At 46.1% G+C, this 18590-nt stretch overlaps 1 protein-coding gene across 1 annotated transcript in view; it reads right to left on the reverse strand.

Annotated features, from left to right (window-relative positions):
- Nucleotides 1-1192: 1192 nt before the first annotated feature.
- Nucleotides 1193-18590, reverse strand: part of LOC8031470 (glutathione hydrolase 1 proenzyme) — a 73307-nt gene continuing 55909 nt past the window's right edge. Inside the window, exons 8-9 of the mRNA XM_040212226.2 lie at nt 2950-3063; nt 1193-1566 (exon numbers count right to left, since the gene is read on the reverse strand). Coding sequence (XP_040068160.2) covers nt 1399-1566; nt 2950-3063 — 282 coding nt within the window. The 3' untranslated portion in view covers nt 1193-1398. The remainder of the gene's footprint in view (nt 1567-2949; nt 3064-18590) is intronic.

The raw sequence follows: 18590 nt of genomic DNA on the forward strand, positions 1-18590 counted from the left end.
GAAATCGCTTGATTGAAAGCTTGCCGATATATTGTCGCGAGTACACTCTCAAGAAAAAAGGGTGTAAAAGTGTGTATCGTTACACCCTTTGTCCCATATAATACACCCCAGAATTTCAATTCGACGTACAGCGCCCTACAGTCGAACAGACGGCCCAAATTTTACGAGGGGCTTGATAGCCGTGTGGTACAACTTATTTAAATAGCTAATGTACGTTTTACTGACAAAAAAACAAATCGGGGTTTTCTCGGCCCTACTGCAAAAACTCGGTGTTTTCTTGCTGTGGTCTTTGATAAGAACTTTAGCTATTTAAAAAGTTTTATTGCACTGTTATCAAGCCCCTCGTAAACTCTGGGGTCGTCGGTTCGACTATAGGGCTCAGTACGTAGAGATGAAGTTTTGGGGTGTATTATATGGGACAAAGGGTGTAACGATACACCCTTTTACACCCTTTTTTCTTGAGAGTGTATGCTGCACGTGCTTGCCCAGACCTAGGTTTTTTCATGCCACCAGAGGTGCCTAAAGGTGAGCCAGCCGATGCTCATATGGACATGGTCACGCACAGCTGTTGCCAGCGACTTTTACCAGTCATGCATGCTCCTCTCGAGGTTCAGCCGTCGTTTCCTGGTTTAAAGTTCCATCCACATGCAAACTTACGCGGAGCTAACGTGGGAAATCAACAAGGGAAGTGATATCGAGCAAAAGTTTCTTTTGATTAATCCAAAGTCAAGTGGCGTGGTTGCGCTTATTGTTGTCAGTGTTTATGACGCAGCAACCATGATCTCTTGAAATGCTCGGAATTTCGGTGACATACTCTCGTTAGAGAACGACAACTTTGATCGAGTGTGTAGAGGGCATCAACAGCCCTAGCTCGACGTATTATGAAAATAAGGCCTATGCAGTCTCATCCGAGTTTCTGACAGCGGTGAGGAAACTTTATTTCTTAATCAATGGACCCATGGTAGTAATCCTCGCGAATAGCGGGGATACGATACCACAGCTACGGCGACCGCGTATATAGTATACGCGCTGGCAAGTCGCCTTTTTACTAGTTCGCACTTAATTACAATATAACAAAAAGGACGTGCAATCGGCATTATAATTTTTTTATAGCTTGAATATTTGTTTTACATATTTTAATCATAAAATCAAATACGACCATGGTATGATCTGACGTCAAGAAGTACACAAAAATAATTTCTTCGCATTTGGTACTGGTAGCTGTTGACGGGCCCATCGTTGCGTCATGATATCGGTGACGTGCAAATGGTATAATATACGTATCCATGTACACATGCAAGCCAAACAAAGATGCATTTTCATGTATAGCATCAAGTAGCTCCAGTTAATATTACACGCTACGGTACTAGGCGTATAGCTGGCGTCGGTGGCCAAGCCCTAATCTCCGTCGAAGCCTCCGGTGTGGGCGCGGAAGTCGGCGTTGGTGTAGAGCACGCCGTGCTTCATGGCGATGCCGCACACGCAGGAGTACCGGTCTCCGAAACTCATCTCCTCAGGATCTCCATCCAGAGTGTGACCTTTCTGCGCCATCTTGTACATGATCCTCTGTAAGAACATGGGAAAAAAAAGAAGAGAAGATAATGACACATGCATCACACTGGGTTCCTTTTCTTCATAAATTATATATCGCATAGATGTACAAAGTGTTCAAAATTTGAACCGCGCTCACACTTGTCGATCGACTAGGAACGGTATTCTCCTAGAGAACAATATATCCGCGCCCCTACCCCAATTCGGAGCACGAGAAGAACGGCGCGGTCATTACAGCAGTGTGTTAGAAATCTCCGGGCAGAGAGAGCTCGAATTAAGGTTATGGCCCTAAGGGGATTACGCTCTGAAAAACTGTTCAAATTGTCCCAATAAAACATGAAGTGCCTTAAGACACGTGCACGTTGAGTCGCTCTTTTCGCAACTGCAGCCCGCCTCTCGCCCTCTCGCGGACGAACGAAGAACCAGAGGAGCGGGGACGGCTGCGGGTACAGTGGCATGGACTGTCGGCCCTGGTCTTCCTGTTACCGCATGGTTGTGGTTGGCTTGTTCGTGCATCGTGCCGGTTTAACGAAAAAAAGTAATTGCGTTACAATAGGAATTGTTTTTTTTTTTGCTTCGCAACTTTTAAAAGTCAACGTGCTGATGTTCTTAAACGCACGTCGACATCCCCGTCACCTGTGATGTGCTCTTTCCCTGACCGCTTCGTATTTGTAGCAAAATAAACTAATTTTAGCGCACTGACCAGCGTCAGCGAGCAGGCGCACGGGAAACCATGGTGTAAAAACCACGTAGCAAGCTCACCGTTGGATTTTCGTTCACTTGGCTAGTGCATTTCGTTGATCGTCGAACCTATTCTGCCTTTGCGGACAGCCAGTCTGCCCGGGTTGTGTGCTCCGACTTTTACGACTTAGTACGGTTCGTAAATTATGTGACGGCTACATTCACTATTTAATGACTTTGTTGGGAAAAGAGAACAGTATGCTCCTTTCTCGTAGTTCTCCTGGCTGTTTAATGGACTTCCCGATTTGCAATTATCGGCAGTGCACGCGCAAGGCCATTTCTGTCTTAGATCATACTGTCAATGCAGAACGTTTTGCAAGACTCGTCATTTTTAGTTCCATTACATTGCTTCGTGTAATGACACATTCGTTTGGAGTGCCTCCTAAACATAGCGTCGCAACGCAATCGCCCGGTTTGGCCGGTTTTCGCGCAACCACAGTTTTTGGCTCAGTCGCCAGTCGCAGAAGGGGACTGAGCGATTACTGCCTTTCCGACATTTGCTCGGTCTTCTAACCATCTCGCAACGACGCGAATTATACGTGACTTTGCGTACGCGCGTTAATTCTGCGTGTCCGAATCTGTGTCACGCCCATGTGTGCCATGTGTGTTTGTTACACGCGCGAGTGCAACGCACAAAGATATGACTCCGTAGCGTACCGGTACCATGCGGTGCTCGTACTGGATGCTGCCACTCTTCACGTCCACGTGTAGCCGCGGATAGTCGATGGCGCCCTTGAGGGTCCTGTTCTCCCACAGAAACCGTACAGCCACCTGTGGGAAAAGCCCAACTTTGTTTACATAATATCCGCTCATAAAGCAGCTTTACGTCATGAACTTTCGAGAAATGTTTTCACATTTCTTTCTCGGGGCGGGCGAGTTGTTGCAAACTCTATCTTTGTCGAGAAACAAATCAAATTAAAGGAGGGGTTAGGAGTTTCTCGGTTATTCCAGGGCACAGCTGTGAAAGTGTCGCCATATATATTGCAAGGGAACAGTGAATAACAAAACTAATAAGCCAAAAACTAAGAAAAAAATAATACCGCGTTTAACTTTTGACGTCTGCACGACGATGATGTTAGCATCATGATTAGTTGGAGTTCTTTTGAAACGCACTTTGGAGCGCTCAAAAGTCTGTTTTAAAACACCAAAGAATACCTTTTTTTATCTCAATTTTATATCTAGTTTTAGTTTGTTACACTCTAATTACTATACGTAAAAAAAAAAATATCTAGGCTTGTCGAAGTAGACGACCCTGCTTTCCTATATTTTCTACTCCTTGGAAATCACTCATTAGCATCCGTTGTACGTCAGGCATTTTTATTTTACCCAGTATCTCAAATAGATGTTAAGCTCTGTCAAAAGGGGCCGCGGAGCAATATTAACCTAGAATGGTTTTTATTATTATTATGTTTTTTTTTTTACATGAGCATATTGGCATTAGCGTGCAGGGGCTTATCCCGGAATGTCAATCTGGGGAGGGGGGCGGGGGGAGAGAGTGAAACTATATTTTTGTATACTTTATGTAGGAAATTCTAGGGAGGTGTTGAGCTTTATTTTGGGAGTGTGTTAAGACTTAAGAGTGTGTTTCGGTTTGGGGGGGGGGGGGGGGGGGGGGTTGTATACATCACCATTAGCGTATTCCAAGAATACTCATACACAATGCCACTGACGCAGACGCTTCTTTGTCGTGGTGTGATTTCAAGGCTAAATGCCAACTATTTATTTTAGTCTCTCCTCGAAGCTTGGAAACAACTCGTTGAAGTCGTTCACAAACTTCCATTTGTCCGCTGCTAAAGCGAAAATACTTTAGTTAATACTATTTATTAACTGATTAGATCCTCGAACAGTCGAACGCCTACGTAGAGATGCAAAGCAGACGAGGGATTTGGCATAAAAGGAACCTTGCTGTACAGGTAGACAACATACAAGAAAAAATATAGCGGGAAAAGACAGAGGGACAAATTGAAAGAAATAATACGCAGACACAGCGCCGACTACGAACGTCAACAAATGTAGTCAGCGCCTAAGCCTGTGGCAACATACAATCGTTGCTCCAGCCGAATGCATCCAGTCGCCTTAAATATTGAATTCAAACAAAATTCACGACCAATGACGTATGGAGCTCTCCAGGTCATCGTACTCTAATTGCCACAGTTCTACCTTTTGCAAGGTAGAGTTGCCACATACATTTACCAAGATTTTCTTATATATATTGTGGCGTCAGTGCGCGGGACTGCGCGCTGCTGGGGCTGGGACACGAGATTCGGATAGCGCGTGCTGATATAGATCTCGACCAGGAAACAACCGGCATTTGTCTTCTTCTTGAAGCGACCAAAAACACCCTCACAATATATATATATATATATATATATATATATATATATATATATATATAAATTCGATGGCATTTAGCAGATGCGCGCCTCATCCCGCTTCGAAAGAGAGCTTTTCCACTGAGCACACGGCTGCGCTGCAGCAAAGCAAATTACGCAAGATCACCGCGCCCATTCGCGGATGTCTCTTCTCCGCTGTACGCCAGTGTCTGGGTGAGAAGCCCGCCCAAGAGAGCGGACAATTTTATGCGGCATCTTAGAAGTGAAGAGCGCGTGCACGGCTTCGATCGGAGTTCAAGGTGCGCGAACGCCCATGCACCCACAGGTTTGAGTGCATAGCCTCAGAAAGCTGTCCGCTAGTATAGACGATTGCAGGCAAGGCCACTGGCCGCCGCCATTTCTCTGCTGGTGCGGACAAGCCTGTGCAATTTCAAGCTTGCCAAAGCTACGCTCACGCGCAAACTTCACGTGCTTGCACTCATGGGGCACCAGTCGGAGCGCCATGCTTGCAGTTGTCTATAATAGGCATGGAACAATAAGTAGTAGTGCGAAACTACCGAGCGCTGCCAGAGTTTGAGACAAAGGACGAATTGGAAAGTGCGTCATTCGAATCAATACTCGAAAGTGTCAAAATCTGCACTAGCCTGCCGCAATGATACAACGTCTTGTATTGCAGTATTTTTATTTCTCAGAAAAAACAATACAAACAAAGATACATACACTGAACAGAATACATAGCCAACAGCTAGTGACAGATCATTTTGAGCAAATACAAAAATAAAACAACAAATCGACGCATGCACGCATAAGCATTTAAACAGGATATAACATGGACACACTATTCAAGCACACGGTCCATAAGAATACGCATATAGTTCAATGATAAATCGACCTACTATAACACACAGCATCATAAACACCTTTAATAAAACAGGACTCTCAATTTTATAGGTGGTTGTGGTCAGACTTGTACACGTTACTGAAAAATAGTAAGGAATTACATTTACAATTACTCAAGGCTAAATTGTAATTTATTACAATTACAATTACCCTCCCATAAAAGTAACTGGCCGTTACCCCAAAAAGTAATCCGTTACTTTCGTGTCGTTACTTTTAACATTATTGTCCTCAAGTAAGAAACAAAGGGAAGAGGGTTATTCAAGTTCTTAATATTGCCACCTGTTCCATTTCATGACCTTGAGTATTTTGAGCAACAGCTGACTCTCGAAAGTGTCGTCAGACATTTGGCGTTATTTCTTACTCAATATGTCGACTGCTACGCTGAACACCATTTGAACTGAGGCGCTGGATGGGAATGCCATGTTGTTCCCCCCGAAGGCTTCATGCTGCGCATTGAGGTTTTTCAGCGAAGCAATGGCAGTGTTATTTACCTCGAATGTAGAGCAAAGACTTGTCTTTGCAGCCGTTGCCTGCTATTCGAGAGATTTAGTAGATCGTTGCGATACCTCCGATACCCGCGATAACGGTACCCGGTAACGATAAGATGCATGCGCTAAGAAGGCGGCGAAGTATCGGATATCGTTATCGGAGTCATCGCACCGATCTACTAAAATTCTCCACTTTCTAAATCGCGAAGCTGTGGAAGTCATAATACATCTACCCAAAACTAGAACAAGAATTGATTTATGTCCATCTTACTATACCGACATTTATTGCCAGACATAGCAAAACATAGTTGTAACATTCAGGTGATAATTAAATAATAAATAAGGTTTGGCTTCATATTCTTGTTCCTTTGGGTCTGTACAGTTTGAGCCCCGGTTGAGATGTTGGGGAATAAAAAAAAAGTTTCCAGTATACAAATATAAGTAATAAAAGAAAAATAAAGACACTCATAACAACAATTAATTAGAACTTCGGTTAAAATAAGGAAATGTAAACACACGTTTGCCGTGTGTACCTTTCTTGCAGCCGTTCAAAAACGCACGGCGCACGAACCGACTGCAGTTTACTCCGGTGTTCTCCAGATAGACGCCCGCTGATGCCACGGGCAGCAACGGGTAGAGTACTAAGTAAGCCGCGCTATGGCCCCACTCACGAATTTCACTCTCCTCAAGCCCAGATAATCAAGTCTACGTCAGCCACCATTATGTTTTATTTGTAAAAATATCTGCTTGAGATAAGATGCGTCCTGCTGGGGCAAAACAGGAAGAAGAAAGGAAGTCTATTACCAGTTTCCAAGTGCTCGCAAAAAGCTGACTCACAAAAAGGGTGACTGAGATGCAGAAAACCTGGCTAAAATTCACAAATAAAGTGGTCCAACCATAGAAGCTGGACTACAAAAAAGCAAGTAGCTTTTAAAACAGGGTCAAATAATGTGAATGATGCAGAAAAAAAATCCTGTTTTCTAAGAGAAGATTATAAGTGTGCAGCAACGAACAAAGATGCTTCTGGCTATAACACCATCGCATATTATCACATCTCTTTTAGTTGATTTTAGGGTAGCCGGAACGTTGTATGGTGTTGTGACATTATGAAAATGGTCATAGTCACTATAACCGAAAAGCACATTGTTAATTCTTTTCAGTGCACTTGCCGCCTCGAGCTTCTCGAACAGGCGCACAATCACTTGGTGTCCTCCTCTCCCCGCCCCAATGGGACTAAAAAAGCGGATATAACTTGCCCCCCCCCTTTTTTTTTTGTTGAAATATATTTTTTTTTTTTTATTATTGTTAGGGTCTAAAAAAAATCAGGGCCTTGGTGTTGCAAAAAAGGCTTTGCGGAACTGGAGGGTGCCAAGCCCCCCTTTGCGCTGGTCGATTTGCGTGACAGTGTCACTTGGCTCAACTTTACCAAAAAAAAAAAAATCTATATTTAGAAAGGGGGGGGGGGGGCGGTTTGTTCTGAAAAAAAAATGTAACGAATTACAAGGAATCCGTTACGTTAAAAATGTAAGGGAATTACTTTAAAATTACTCAAGAAAATATGTAATTATTCCGTTACTAAATTACTGATAACTGTAAGGGATTACAAGTAATTTCGTTACTTGTAACGGATTACGTACAAGTCTGGTTGTGGTAAATAAAAATGTTTATCTTTTCATTTTATGAATTTATTCATAGGGTCATGCCATCACAGGCAGAATCAATTGTAATAAACTCTAGTAATCATTAGTTGTAGCGTCTTTTAAGTTATGAATTTGATTTTTGAGAGAGGGGAATTAACTTTTGGCGCAATGTTTGCGCAGATGCTTAAAATTCTGGAAAATGCGCCAAAATATACATATAAGGTTGAAATAGAGCCATAATCTTTAAAAAAATAAAAATGCCGCATCGGTGCTTTTGATGCCATCAAGAATCTCGACCACGCCAAGAGCCTTCGTAGAAAACAAATTCGTAAATTTACTCGAACAAAGGGAACTATACGATATGTTGGATATTTTTTTTTTTTTTTCATTCTGTTTTACAGTGAGCTGGGGTTATTGCATCTTACGTGGACGTGTCTCGCGCCGTGCGGTGCTGTACCTGAGCTTGGCTGGTGGGAATTCGCAGTCCTCCGGTTCCGGCGAGTGCGAGCATCACGCTGTCGTCGGTGACAAACACGGACGGGCTTAGAGAAGACAGCGGTCGCTTGAAGGGCGCCAGGCTGTTGGCGGGGATGGCCGCGTCGTCGGACACCCTGGTGAACACCTCCAGTTCGCTGAAGTCGCTTAGCGCGTTGTTCATCAGGATGCCGGTCTCCCGCGTCATGCGCAGGCTGCCAAACCTATGTTAGGCACGGAGATCCATGTACTAGGTGTTCTTGAAAAAAAATAACCATGTTTCTTCGGTCCGGCGTAAATAAACTACGCATCGCAGGAAGCTTAAGCTTTGTGACAATGTGACGCTAGCGGTTGGGATAAAACGCCGAAGTTTGAGAACATGACGTTACCTAAATCAAAAAATCAATTTCTTTTTTCTATGAGCCGAGGCCTCTATCTAAGCATGTCGTCTAATCAAAAACTGATTGTGGTAGACTCATGTGACATTCGTATCAGTGAAAAAAACCATTGGCAGCAAGAAAGAATATTGCCGCGTGCATGACCCGGAAGAAACGCTTCTCTGTGCTTTTAGAAACGTCGAGCTTACTCTTACCCCGAGTTTAAAAGACAAGGAGGTTAACGTGACCTTTCCGAGTCAGTCTCTCCCTATCTCAATCCCGAATATTCTAGGTCGAATATCCGAGATGTCAAGCGTAGTACATAAGGAGCCGAAGAGGGGTCTTGCCGACGCACTCTTTCGCCCTAGCCTGCTGTCACGCCGACGCATCGTCGCTCGCTGCTACCTTCTCGACGCTCGTTCTTCCTTTTGTTTCTGGCACAAGTTCGCCGATTAAACCTCTATTTTCAGTTAACGCTCGTCGAACCTTTGCCATCCGCGACATTATTGTCTTCCTTGTAAACGATTTTCATTTTTCTACTGAAATAAATATTTTAGACAGCAGACACCGACAATAGCATTTTGTTTGACAATGGTCGACTTAGGTGGACGTCGGCTAATAAAAATGTGGTTTTTATTTTATATATTTTGATCCAGGTGACGTCGTGTTCTTATCCCAACCGCTGGCGTCACATTCTAACGGAGCTTGAGCTCCCTGCGATGCTTAGTTCATTTACGTGAACAATGAATTTTTTTAAGAACACTAGCTACATTGCATGACACTGTTAGCGCAAACACGACATCGGCCCCTTTTTTGCATTTCACTTCAAAGCTGTGTTGGCGGACGAAAACGTTTACCAGTTAGGCTAGAGCGCCAAATGAGCACTTTGTACCACATTAGCAGGTTTTTGTGACAGCCCCTCGGTCCTGAGAAACAAAGCAAGACCGGCTATTGTTTGTTCACGCTAAGTGTCGCACGCGGTACGTTTGTTGTTGGCATTAAGACGAGCCAGAACCCCCCCCCCCCCCCCCCCCCACCCCCGCTTCGCCTCCATCCCCTCATAACCGATAAAGTAAATAGGAGGTTCTGTACTTTAAGTAAATTAGTAAGGGCACCGGGCGTAATGTACTTGAAGTAAAGTACAGGATGTCCGTGAGAAAACCTAACCCTGTTTTTCGCACCGCAAAAATACACTAGACATCGCGGAGAACTCAAACTCCGTCAGAACGTAGCCCCAGCCGTTCGAGCAAGATGCCAAAGTTGTAGCACCAGCTTTTATCTTATTCAAAAGTTATAAGCGAATTTCTGAAAATTTCAATGGAAGAATGGCGGCCGACGAAGCTCTCTCGAATACATGGAGCTTTATACCGCCAGATACTGAAAACGGGTGAACATGGGCCCATTTTCCCATTAAAAATTTCAGAAAATCGCTTATAACTTTTGAATAAGATAATGGTTGCTGCTGCAACGTTGACACATTGCTCGAACGGCTGGGGCTACGTTCTGACGGAGTTTGAACTCTCCGCCATGTCTAGTTCATTTTTGCGGTCCGAAAAACAGGGTTTGGTTTTCTCGCGGACCGCCCGATACTATAAATACATTGTACTTTCACAGTAAAATGAAAGAGCAATAATGAAAAGAGCGGAAACAGGTGGTGCACGAAGAGCGTGCGGAACGAGGAGGGGTGGAAAGGGCAAGAATGCGCGCTTCCCCTCTTGGTGACCCACAAAATTCAGCGCAAAGACTGTATCCGGGTGATGCTGAAGGGAAGCGCGCGCTGCGGCACAAAGAGACAATGGTGTGACGTAATCCGTTTCGATGCGAAATCCTGCCCTAGGCACTATCTGAGCTGAGGGTACCACCCACTCCAGGCACTGGAAGACCAAGGCTCATTCTGCCTTATAGTCGGTGACAGGTTAGTAGTGAAGGGGAAGCTCCTCCCTCCTTCTTCCCCTTTGGCAGAGCGAACGCTAAAGAGGATGCGACCCCCTCTCCAACGTTCGCTCTACTAAAGTTGAAAAAAGGTGAAAGAGCTTTCACTTTTAACTTGTCACCGACTATAGACACCACCCGAGCTAAGAGCACAGATTTGGCAAAATAAGCAAACATGCTGCCAATTTTTCTTTTTAACTGGCATGCATTTTGTCAGGCGCAATCGGGGGCGCGTCAGTTATTTTCGGATATGGCGGCGAATATTGGTTAAAGTCAAGTTGGCACGAAGTGGTTGTTTTACTCTCACTGACGAACTTATAAAACATAGCCAACTTATGAGGCACTCATTTGTATTGTTTTAGAGCGCAGCTCTTAGGCGCCCCTTTTCGCCTTGAGCGGCGTCGCCGGCGTCGGCGTAACCAAGGTCATCCCAAGGTCACGTGACCCCCAAGGTGACCCCCCGTGACCCCCAAGGTCACGTGACCTCCCTATTGAAAATCGCTCTGATGGGACTTCAGGATTTTTTTAAAGGGTGTGAAGGGGACTTCAGGAGTTTCTGATATGTTTGAAGGGGGCACCGATATTTCCTGGTGGGTTCGTTGGCCCCGTCAGAGGTTCTCCTGAAATGTCTGAAGTCCCCTTTAGAATGCTTTGAAATGTCTGAAAGCCTGTCAATAACTTTTCTAATGGGGTCGGGAAAACTTTCAGGCTTCTTGAGATGTCTATGGGGCCACAGCCTAGGTGGAGAAAACACATTTCGCGGAATTAGAACAGAGCTACTCATTTAAAGACAGAACGAGCGGGATGATAGGGATAATTAAGCTTGAGGAAGAAAACGAGAAGGACGGACAACAGCAAACTTTCATGGTTGTCCGTCCTTCTGGTTTTCTTCCACAAGTTTAATTAGCTACTTATTGTTTGCGATGGGGAAAAAATAAGCGTTTGGAGAATGTCGATCGTATGTGTGTCCGGTTAAATTTTTATTACTGCCCTTCTATCAAACACGAGTCGGCTCCTGGACCCGTCTGTCACTGCCCGGTGTTCGGTCTCCAAGGAGGCCACTGGGGATGACCGCCCCATTTGGAGAATTGACGAGGCGACGGCCTAGCGGCTTTTGCAAGCCAACGCAATCCCGTCCGCTTGGTGTGTGTTTGTGAGCGTTGTATATGAAAATGAGGAGGGAAAATGAGAGTTAATAGAGTATGTGCGCAGGGCGCATTCCTCACTGGCTCTGGGGGGGGGGGGGGGGGGAGAGAAGCAGGGAGGTACGGGGAGACAAGAGTTGAAAATAGAGGCGAGGGAGGGTGGGGAATGGCCGAAGAAGAAAGCCGGGAGGTAGAGAGGGGTAAAGCAGGAACAGAATGTTAAGTTGGGCTAGTTGGTTGTTCATGACTGGAAGGAAGCGCCGAAAGACGGGGACAAAAGAAGTAGGTAACGACGACACGAGGCGCACTCGCAACTGAAGGTTTATTGAAAAATACAGACTTAAATACTATGACAAACCACTTCATTTCCTGCCACCCCACTCTCTCTTTAAAAATAGAATCTCCTTATCTAACAATGCCACAGACGGCTCGCTGACGCACTTATCAACGCCCCTTGTTTTGATAATGAATGCTTCGTGTACTTCCCTTGTGGTTTTATCGCTGTGTCGTCCCAGGATGGCGGTGTTAGTAAACAATGGTGTGCACGGGCATCTAGCGCAATGTACTGCCAGATGCCCTGACGGTGTCTGACAGCTGACGCATGCTCTCTTCCACGTTCATTGACGCAGCGGCCAGTTTGTCCTACGTAGGAACGCCCACATGATAATGGATGTCGTAAACGACACAGGACGAACATTCCAAAAACTTATTTCTGTGTTTTTTTGTGCATTCTTCCCTGTTTCTGTGAGGGTAGTTAATTCGCTTGCACAAAGACGAAAGTTTGCTAGGGGCCGTGAGACCCACCGGAACGTTGAAGCGCCCCGCAACTTTTTTCAGGTTGTGGGATACGGAATGAAGGTAGGGTATGATTGCTGGACTACCTTTTGGTCGCTCATGAGCTTTTTGTGGAAGGCCTCTAAACTTTCTCTTCAATCCATCTGCTACATCAGCGAGTGTTTTTCCCGGGAAACTCGCAGCTAATAGGCGATCAACCTGCAACAGAAAACTCCTGCCCATTTCATGTTCACATGACTTCTTCAACGCTGCTCTAAGGCAGGACGCGGCGATACCTTTTTTTATTAGTTTAGAATGGGCAGAGTCGTACCGTAGCACGTTTTTCTTAGACCGGGGCTCATAGGCCCAACATGTGTGATCTTGAAGAAACGTGAGCTTAAGATCTAGAAACTGTAGATGTCCCCCCGATGTTCTCTCATGGGTAAACTTCAAACCATGGGAGCAGGCCGCAAAAACACCCAACAATTCTGCTACATCGTTGTCAGTGCACTATTTTGGTTGGAGGACAATACCCAGGTAATCATCCACGTATCGGAAAATCCTAAAACGGCCTTCGTTTCCGAGTCTTTCAAGTATGGCTTGATCACAATGCGCTAAGAAAATGTCGCACAGTACTGGATAGTGACGGAAAGAGATTCGTGGCAATCTCAGATCTCTACTTTTCTTAGAACCCACCTGTGTCACTAAAACTGCAAGATGCTTTTTTGGTTCGTAGCTCGGAGGAGGTCATAGAATGTTTGAAGAATGGGGCGGGAAAAAATTATGATGCCTTCTCAATTGATGTCTTGCCGGGTGATTCCCGTCCGCGCACCGCTCATCGGGGTGCGCCGCGGCCGCTCGGGCGACAAGGAGTTTGGCGTCGGCGAAGGGGCCAACGCTGGACGTCCGGAACCGGGGCTGGTCGTGCACGTGGTCGGCCAGCCTGTCAGCCTGCTCATTGCCCTGGATGCCGCAGTGACCAGGGACCCACTAGAAGGCTAGGCGACGCCCGAGGACCCTCAGCAGGACGGCCTCTCCAGCGACCTCCCGCGCCAGTCGGTATCGGCCTACTCGACGCAACTCAGGCAGTCGGAGTCAGCGTCCCACCGCACGTAGCGCCTGCGCACCGGGATCATGCCACTGCGGGATCTCAGACGGTGGATGGCGGCCGCTGTCCGGACCTGTTCCGTGCACCTCTTCGTCCATCGAACTTCAGAGGCACCCAGCTTGCGAAAATGGTGCCGAAGACGCCGCCACGACGGCATCAGGGACGACACCTTGACTGTGCTCAGGATTTCTCAACGGTAGCGATGCTGCTTGCGAGCTCGTGGTTTTCGCCAAACGTGCTTACTTGGTGTGTATACGTGTCCGTGAGGTGCACCTGCTCGGTTTTATTAGCTGAATTACCGTATACCAGGAATTTACCCAGCGACATTGTGAATACTTTAATATATTTTGATTTGTGTGATAAAGAACTCAGTTGTCCCTATTTTATGTGATCGTTTTTATCTACAGCTGCTTCCGTCCGGGATTGAACAAACGCTGGTTTTTATCGTCTTTTTGAGTTACAATATGCATGTAAAACAAAATGTCTGAAATAAACTTCCAATAACGTTTTAAACTGCATTTTTGTCTATGATTCACAGTTATTTGCGCGTCTAAAAGGTTGATGGGCCAAGGGGTTTGGCTGAAGGGATGTGGGGCTGAAGGGTTTTTCTGTGGGGTATCCTTGACGGGTTTTTCTGTGGGGTATTTTTGAAGGGTTCTGAAGGCCTGTTAGGTTCCATAATCCTTCAATGCTGATGGGCCCTTTAAAATTATTTTCAATAGGGCTCCTGAGGTCACGTGACCCCTCCCAAGGTCACCTCAAGGTCACGTGACCCCCAAGGTGACCCCCAAGGTCACGCCTCCCCGAGGTCACGTGACCCCCCCCTCCCCGAAGTCACGTGACACCCCCCCCCCCGAGGTCACGTGACCCCCCCCGGAGCATATCAAAGAATGAGGGGAGGAGGAGGAGAACGAGGAGGGGTCTACCCTCCCCTCAGTACCCTTCACTCCTCCTCCTCAAGAGCTGCGCTCCAATTCGGCGTTACAGGGCGTCCACTTTTTTTATAACCGCCACTACTTCATTCGGAGAAAGGACCAGATGGCGTCTCGGAAGTCGATAGCGCGTTTTCACATGACGATATGCCACTTTTTTGTTAGAGTTTGGTGAACTCTTATACTCAACCTCAGAGGTTTTATATAGTACTGGGGAAAGCCAAGAGCGCGGGCGCATGGTCCTCGAAAGAGCGTTAATTTCACCGAGCGCAAGACACTGCCCGGATCAATGGGTATAATCATTGTCTTCTGAGAACGACAAAAGAGACGACTTTTGTAGAAGCTCGCTCCTGTGGCCGCACAAGGCATCATTTTGGTATACAAGTTTAACAAGACCAAGTTTGGGAAAGTTGGGAATTGTACTTTCCTGTTTCAAAAAGTGCCAAAGAAAAAAGCACAAGTACATACTCAGAGAATGCATTTAAAGTACAAGCTTTCTGTACCAACTTGAAGTAGTACTTTAAGTATGAATAAAATGTACTTAAAGTACTTCCCAACACTGACTACGGAAATTCATCCTTTCACAGGAACGAGGCGAGAGTTGGGCACTAAAGCCTGCAGCTCTTAGCCTGATCCAACAGAGGCTGACCCATTATTACCTAATTGTTATTCGGAGAGCAAGTCGTCTCGTACTTGCGCAGAGGCGACTTGCTTAATGTAGCGCAAGCAGGCGTCAGAACGACGCCGAGATCTGATTGGCTTTGATTGGAAGGATAGTGGGTAGACCTCTATGCTAGATGCTTTGAGATCTACCCACAGTTTTTTTTTCAATCAGTCAATAAGAGCTCGGCATTCTGACATCATCGTAATTCCTGTGCAAAAAGCAGACAAACTTGCGCTTCGGATACGGAGAAAAACCGGGGGAGAGCAGATAACAGCTCGCGGGAACGTCAGAGCGCCGAGCTCTGATTGGAAGTAATAGTGGGTAGACGAAAAGGCTAGTTGCCTTCTGCCGACTGTGTCCCCTTCAATCAGAGTGAAAAAGAGTGTCGTCTGCTCCTCGCACAGTGTCTCACGTTCGAATGCCGAACGCCGGCGTTTGGCGTTCGAACGCGCTCGAACAGAGCGCAGAGGCAAAGGCAGCTAGGCTTTGCGCCTACCCACTATCACTCCACTCGGTGCTCGGTGCTCGTGACGTCCCACGCGCTCTATCTCCTCCTCTCCCTCAGTTTCTTTCCGTATATGCGAACCAATCACAACTTACGAGAAGCAGTCCTGCGCCTCTCACGTTTCCCCCTAATATCTTCATACAACGCCTACACACACACACACACACGCACGCACGCACACACGCACGCACACGCGCGCACACACACACACACACACACACACAAGCAGCTATATGACAACCCAGCACTGCTGCTTGTTCGCAAACGGAACAGTCTATGGAGAGGTGCGTTCGAGTGTTGACTTGTTCGCTCACGGGGAGTGGAGAGAGCTTGTGACGATGAGTGCGTCTCCTCGGCCGGTCACGATGGCAAGCAGGCTGGTGCCGTGGTCGTCCGCCCTCACTTGGCCCTCCCCGTACTCGTTGTGACCGAGCACGCCGTCTGGGTGGATCCGTTTCATGATTTTCTCCGCGTAGCGCTGGGATGTCATCTCCTGCTCCACCTGTTCCGTGGATACACGAGGGACGTTAACCCTTGGCACTCTTAGCGGTCGTCTCGTATTTTAAGGCCCATTTTCGAAGTATCGTTTGACTGCGTTACATCGAAATACGGCTGCGGGATGCCGGGACATCTGTGCTTGAACTGCCCCGTGCCAGGCTTGTCCTTGAGTTGGTTGGCTCGTTGAAACGCTTTCGACCGACTATGACCGACTGAGATAAGAACAATTTTTAAGCCTCCTGCGACGGCTTATGAGCGGATGCGCTGCTGCGGCGCCGGTCGTAAGCCGTTACAAGAGACTTAGAAACCGGTATTATCTCAGTCAGTTGCAGTCAAATGCAAGTGTGTGAACGGGCCTTTATGTTCCAGCAACTCGCGGTCGCTTCTCGGCTCAACGCAAACGTTCATGTGCCTTGAGGCCCGTTCACATACTTGCGACTTTTTGAGACCGAGTGCCTTAGAACCTCTTAAAATCACTTACGACGAGAGGACACACTGGCGCAATCTATTCGGTAGTGTGCTAGGCACATTTGACCTCGAAAATCCCGCAAAACATTCGCTCTAGTGAAATGTTCTTGCAGAGTCACCGCATAGATGGCGCCAGCGTACCAGTGTGTTTTCTCGTCCCTAAGAGATTTTAAGAGGTTTCATGGCACTCGGTTCTAAGGGGTCGCAAGTGTGTGAACGGGCCTTTAAATGTACTGATCGTAGCAGCAAACTGTGGGGGCTTACTTCCACTAATTTCCAGCACCGCTGAAAAGGCGGTATAAGCTGCCGTTCGATTCAAATAATTTAGCATATTTAGATCGCAGTCCGTCTGTGTTTCGCCCATCTTCTCTTTCGGAACTAGCCCAATCTTAACTCAACTAGTCTTTCTCATTGACGATTCGTGTATAATTTTAGATACACCATGCGAATAAAACATATTTCAGACAAGCAAAAAAGTTGACATCTAAAACAATGGGAACAGCAGCGGATGTTGCAAGTATACACGATGTTCTGCGTTATTGAAGAGATGAAGTAGTTACATTCTCCGTATTTTTTATTGTTAAACGGCTCGAAGGACGAACTAAAGAGTCTTATTGCTCTCCATTCTTCTCCCTGTGTATATGCCACCCTTCTGAAGAGTTGTAGTAGGACCCGACAAAGCGCGTGCCAAATCGAGGATTAAAATTGTTATTTTGGTTGCTTTTGGGCAGATCGCAAAATCAAAAATGCAGTCCGTTATTTCGGTCCTGCCGCCCCACCTTGCGGACGTCGACGAAGCTGTCGTCGCCCAAAAGCATCCTCTTGTTGAGTGCGAACTTGAACGCCTCCACCATGTAGTGTAGGTTCTGCAGGTCCAACTTGAAGATGTTACCTGATTTTTGCTTCTCCTGCAGTCATGCAATACTGTCCTTATACCATTTCCTGGCGACAGAACAACATTAATGCAATAACGACTGAGTCATGTGTCGTTAATACGAACCTCGTTGATATGAATACTATAGACAACATTTTCTGTGACGAGGCTGGGTAAACACATGCTTTCTTGCTTCGGTAATATAGACAACTCGTATTATGGATTTTTTTAGGGGAAACGGAGGTGCCCATGTTAACGAGATATCGCTCTATCAGCAATATCTTCCGGCGACAGGCTATAATGTCATATTTTATGTTACGACAGACTTGCTGCTGCCAGAAGCTCATTTGTGAAGCGTAAGCAGTCACGCTTCAAATGTAGTCTGGCCGCTGTGTGGGGAAAACGCTCTGTTGGGCACCAGTCTGGCAACCGTGCGCATGTTCGAGAAAGGCTTGGATTACCAGACGATCTACACACATCATGAGCAAGAAGGCGGCACCCACTTGCAAACATGCATACACGTTTTCGAGCATAATTAAAATAAGAGCACCAACTTGACACAACAGAAAAAAAAATCATTAGACGTTTTGCCTGCCGCATGGGAGGCAAACGTCCAATGAAATTTTTTTCTTCTTTTTTTCTCTGTTGGGTCAAGTCGGTGCTTTTATTTTAATTATGACGTCTCCCGGCTTTCGGAGTATTTTTACGTTTGCAAGCAGACACCTTCAAAAGCTAGTCTGGCCACCGTGTGCGGAAAACGCTTTGTTTGAAATCAGTCTGGCAACCATGCGCACGAGGCTTAGCAGTTTAACTAAGGGGCAGACAGAATACAAAATGGGCGAGAAAGGTATATAAACATCTATATATGAAAAGTCTGAACACTAACTGGACAGACAGAACCCGAAAACTGAAATTTAAATGCCACGAGTCAAGTGCTGGGGTAGAGCAGACAAACGTTGTGGAAAAAGAAGAAAAAGTAGCCGAGAGAAGATTGGGGGAGGAAAGAATGCAGGGAAAATCAGCTTTAACTATGTATAGAAAACGAAAACAGGAAATAAAAAAAAAATGACCGCATCTTCACGTGGTGAATGATTTTGATTGGGGCAAAGCTGTGGTGGCGCTGATGATACTGATTTTGTTCATAGGTAGTGGTGATGGTGCTGATTTTTTCTTATTGCTCATAGGT

Source organism: Ixodes scapularis, unplaced genomic scaffold, assembly GCF_016920785.2.
Source record: "Ixodes scapularis isolate PalLabHiFi unplaced genomic scaffold, ASM1692078v2 PGA_scaffold2__306_contigs__length_199485367, whole genome shotgun sequence".
Classification (NCBI taxonomy): Eukaryota; Metazoa; Arthropoda; class Arachnida; order Ixodida; family Ixodidae; genus Ixodes; species Ixodes scapularis.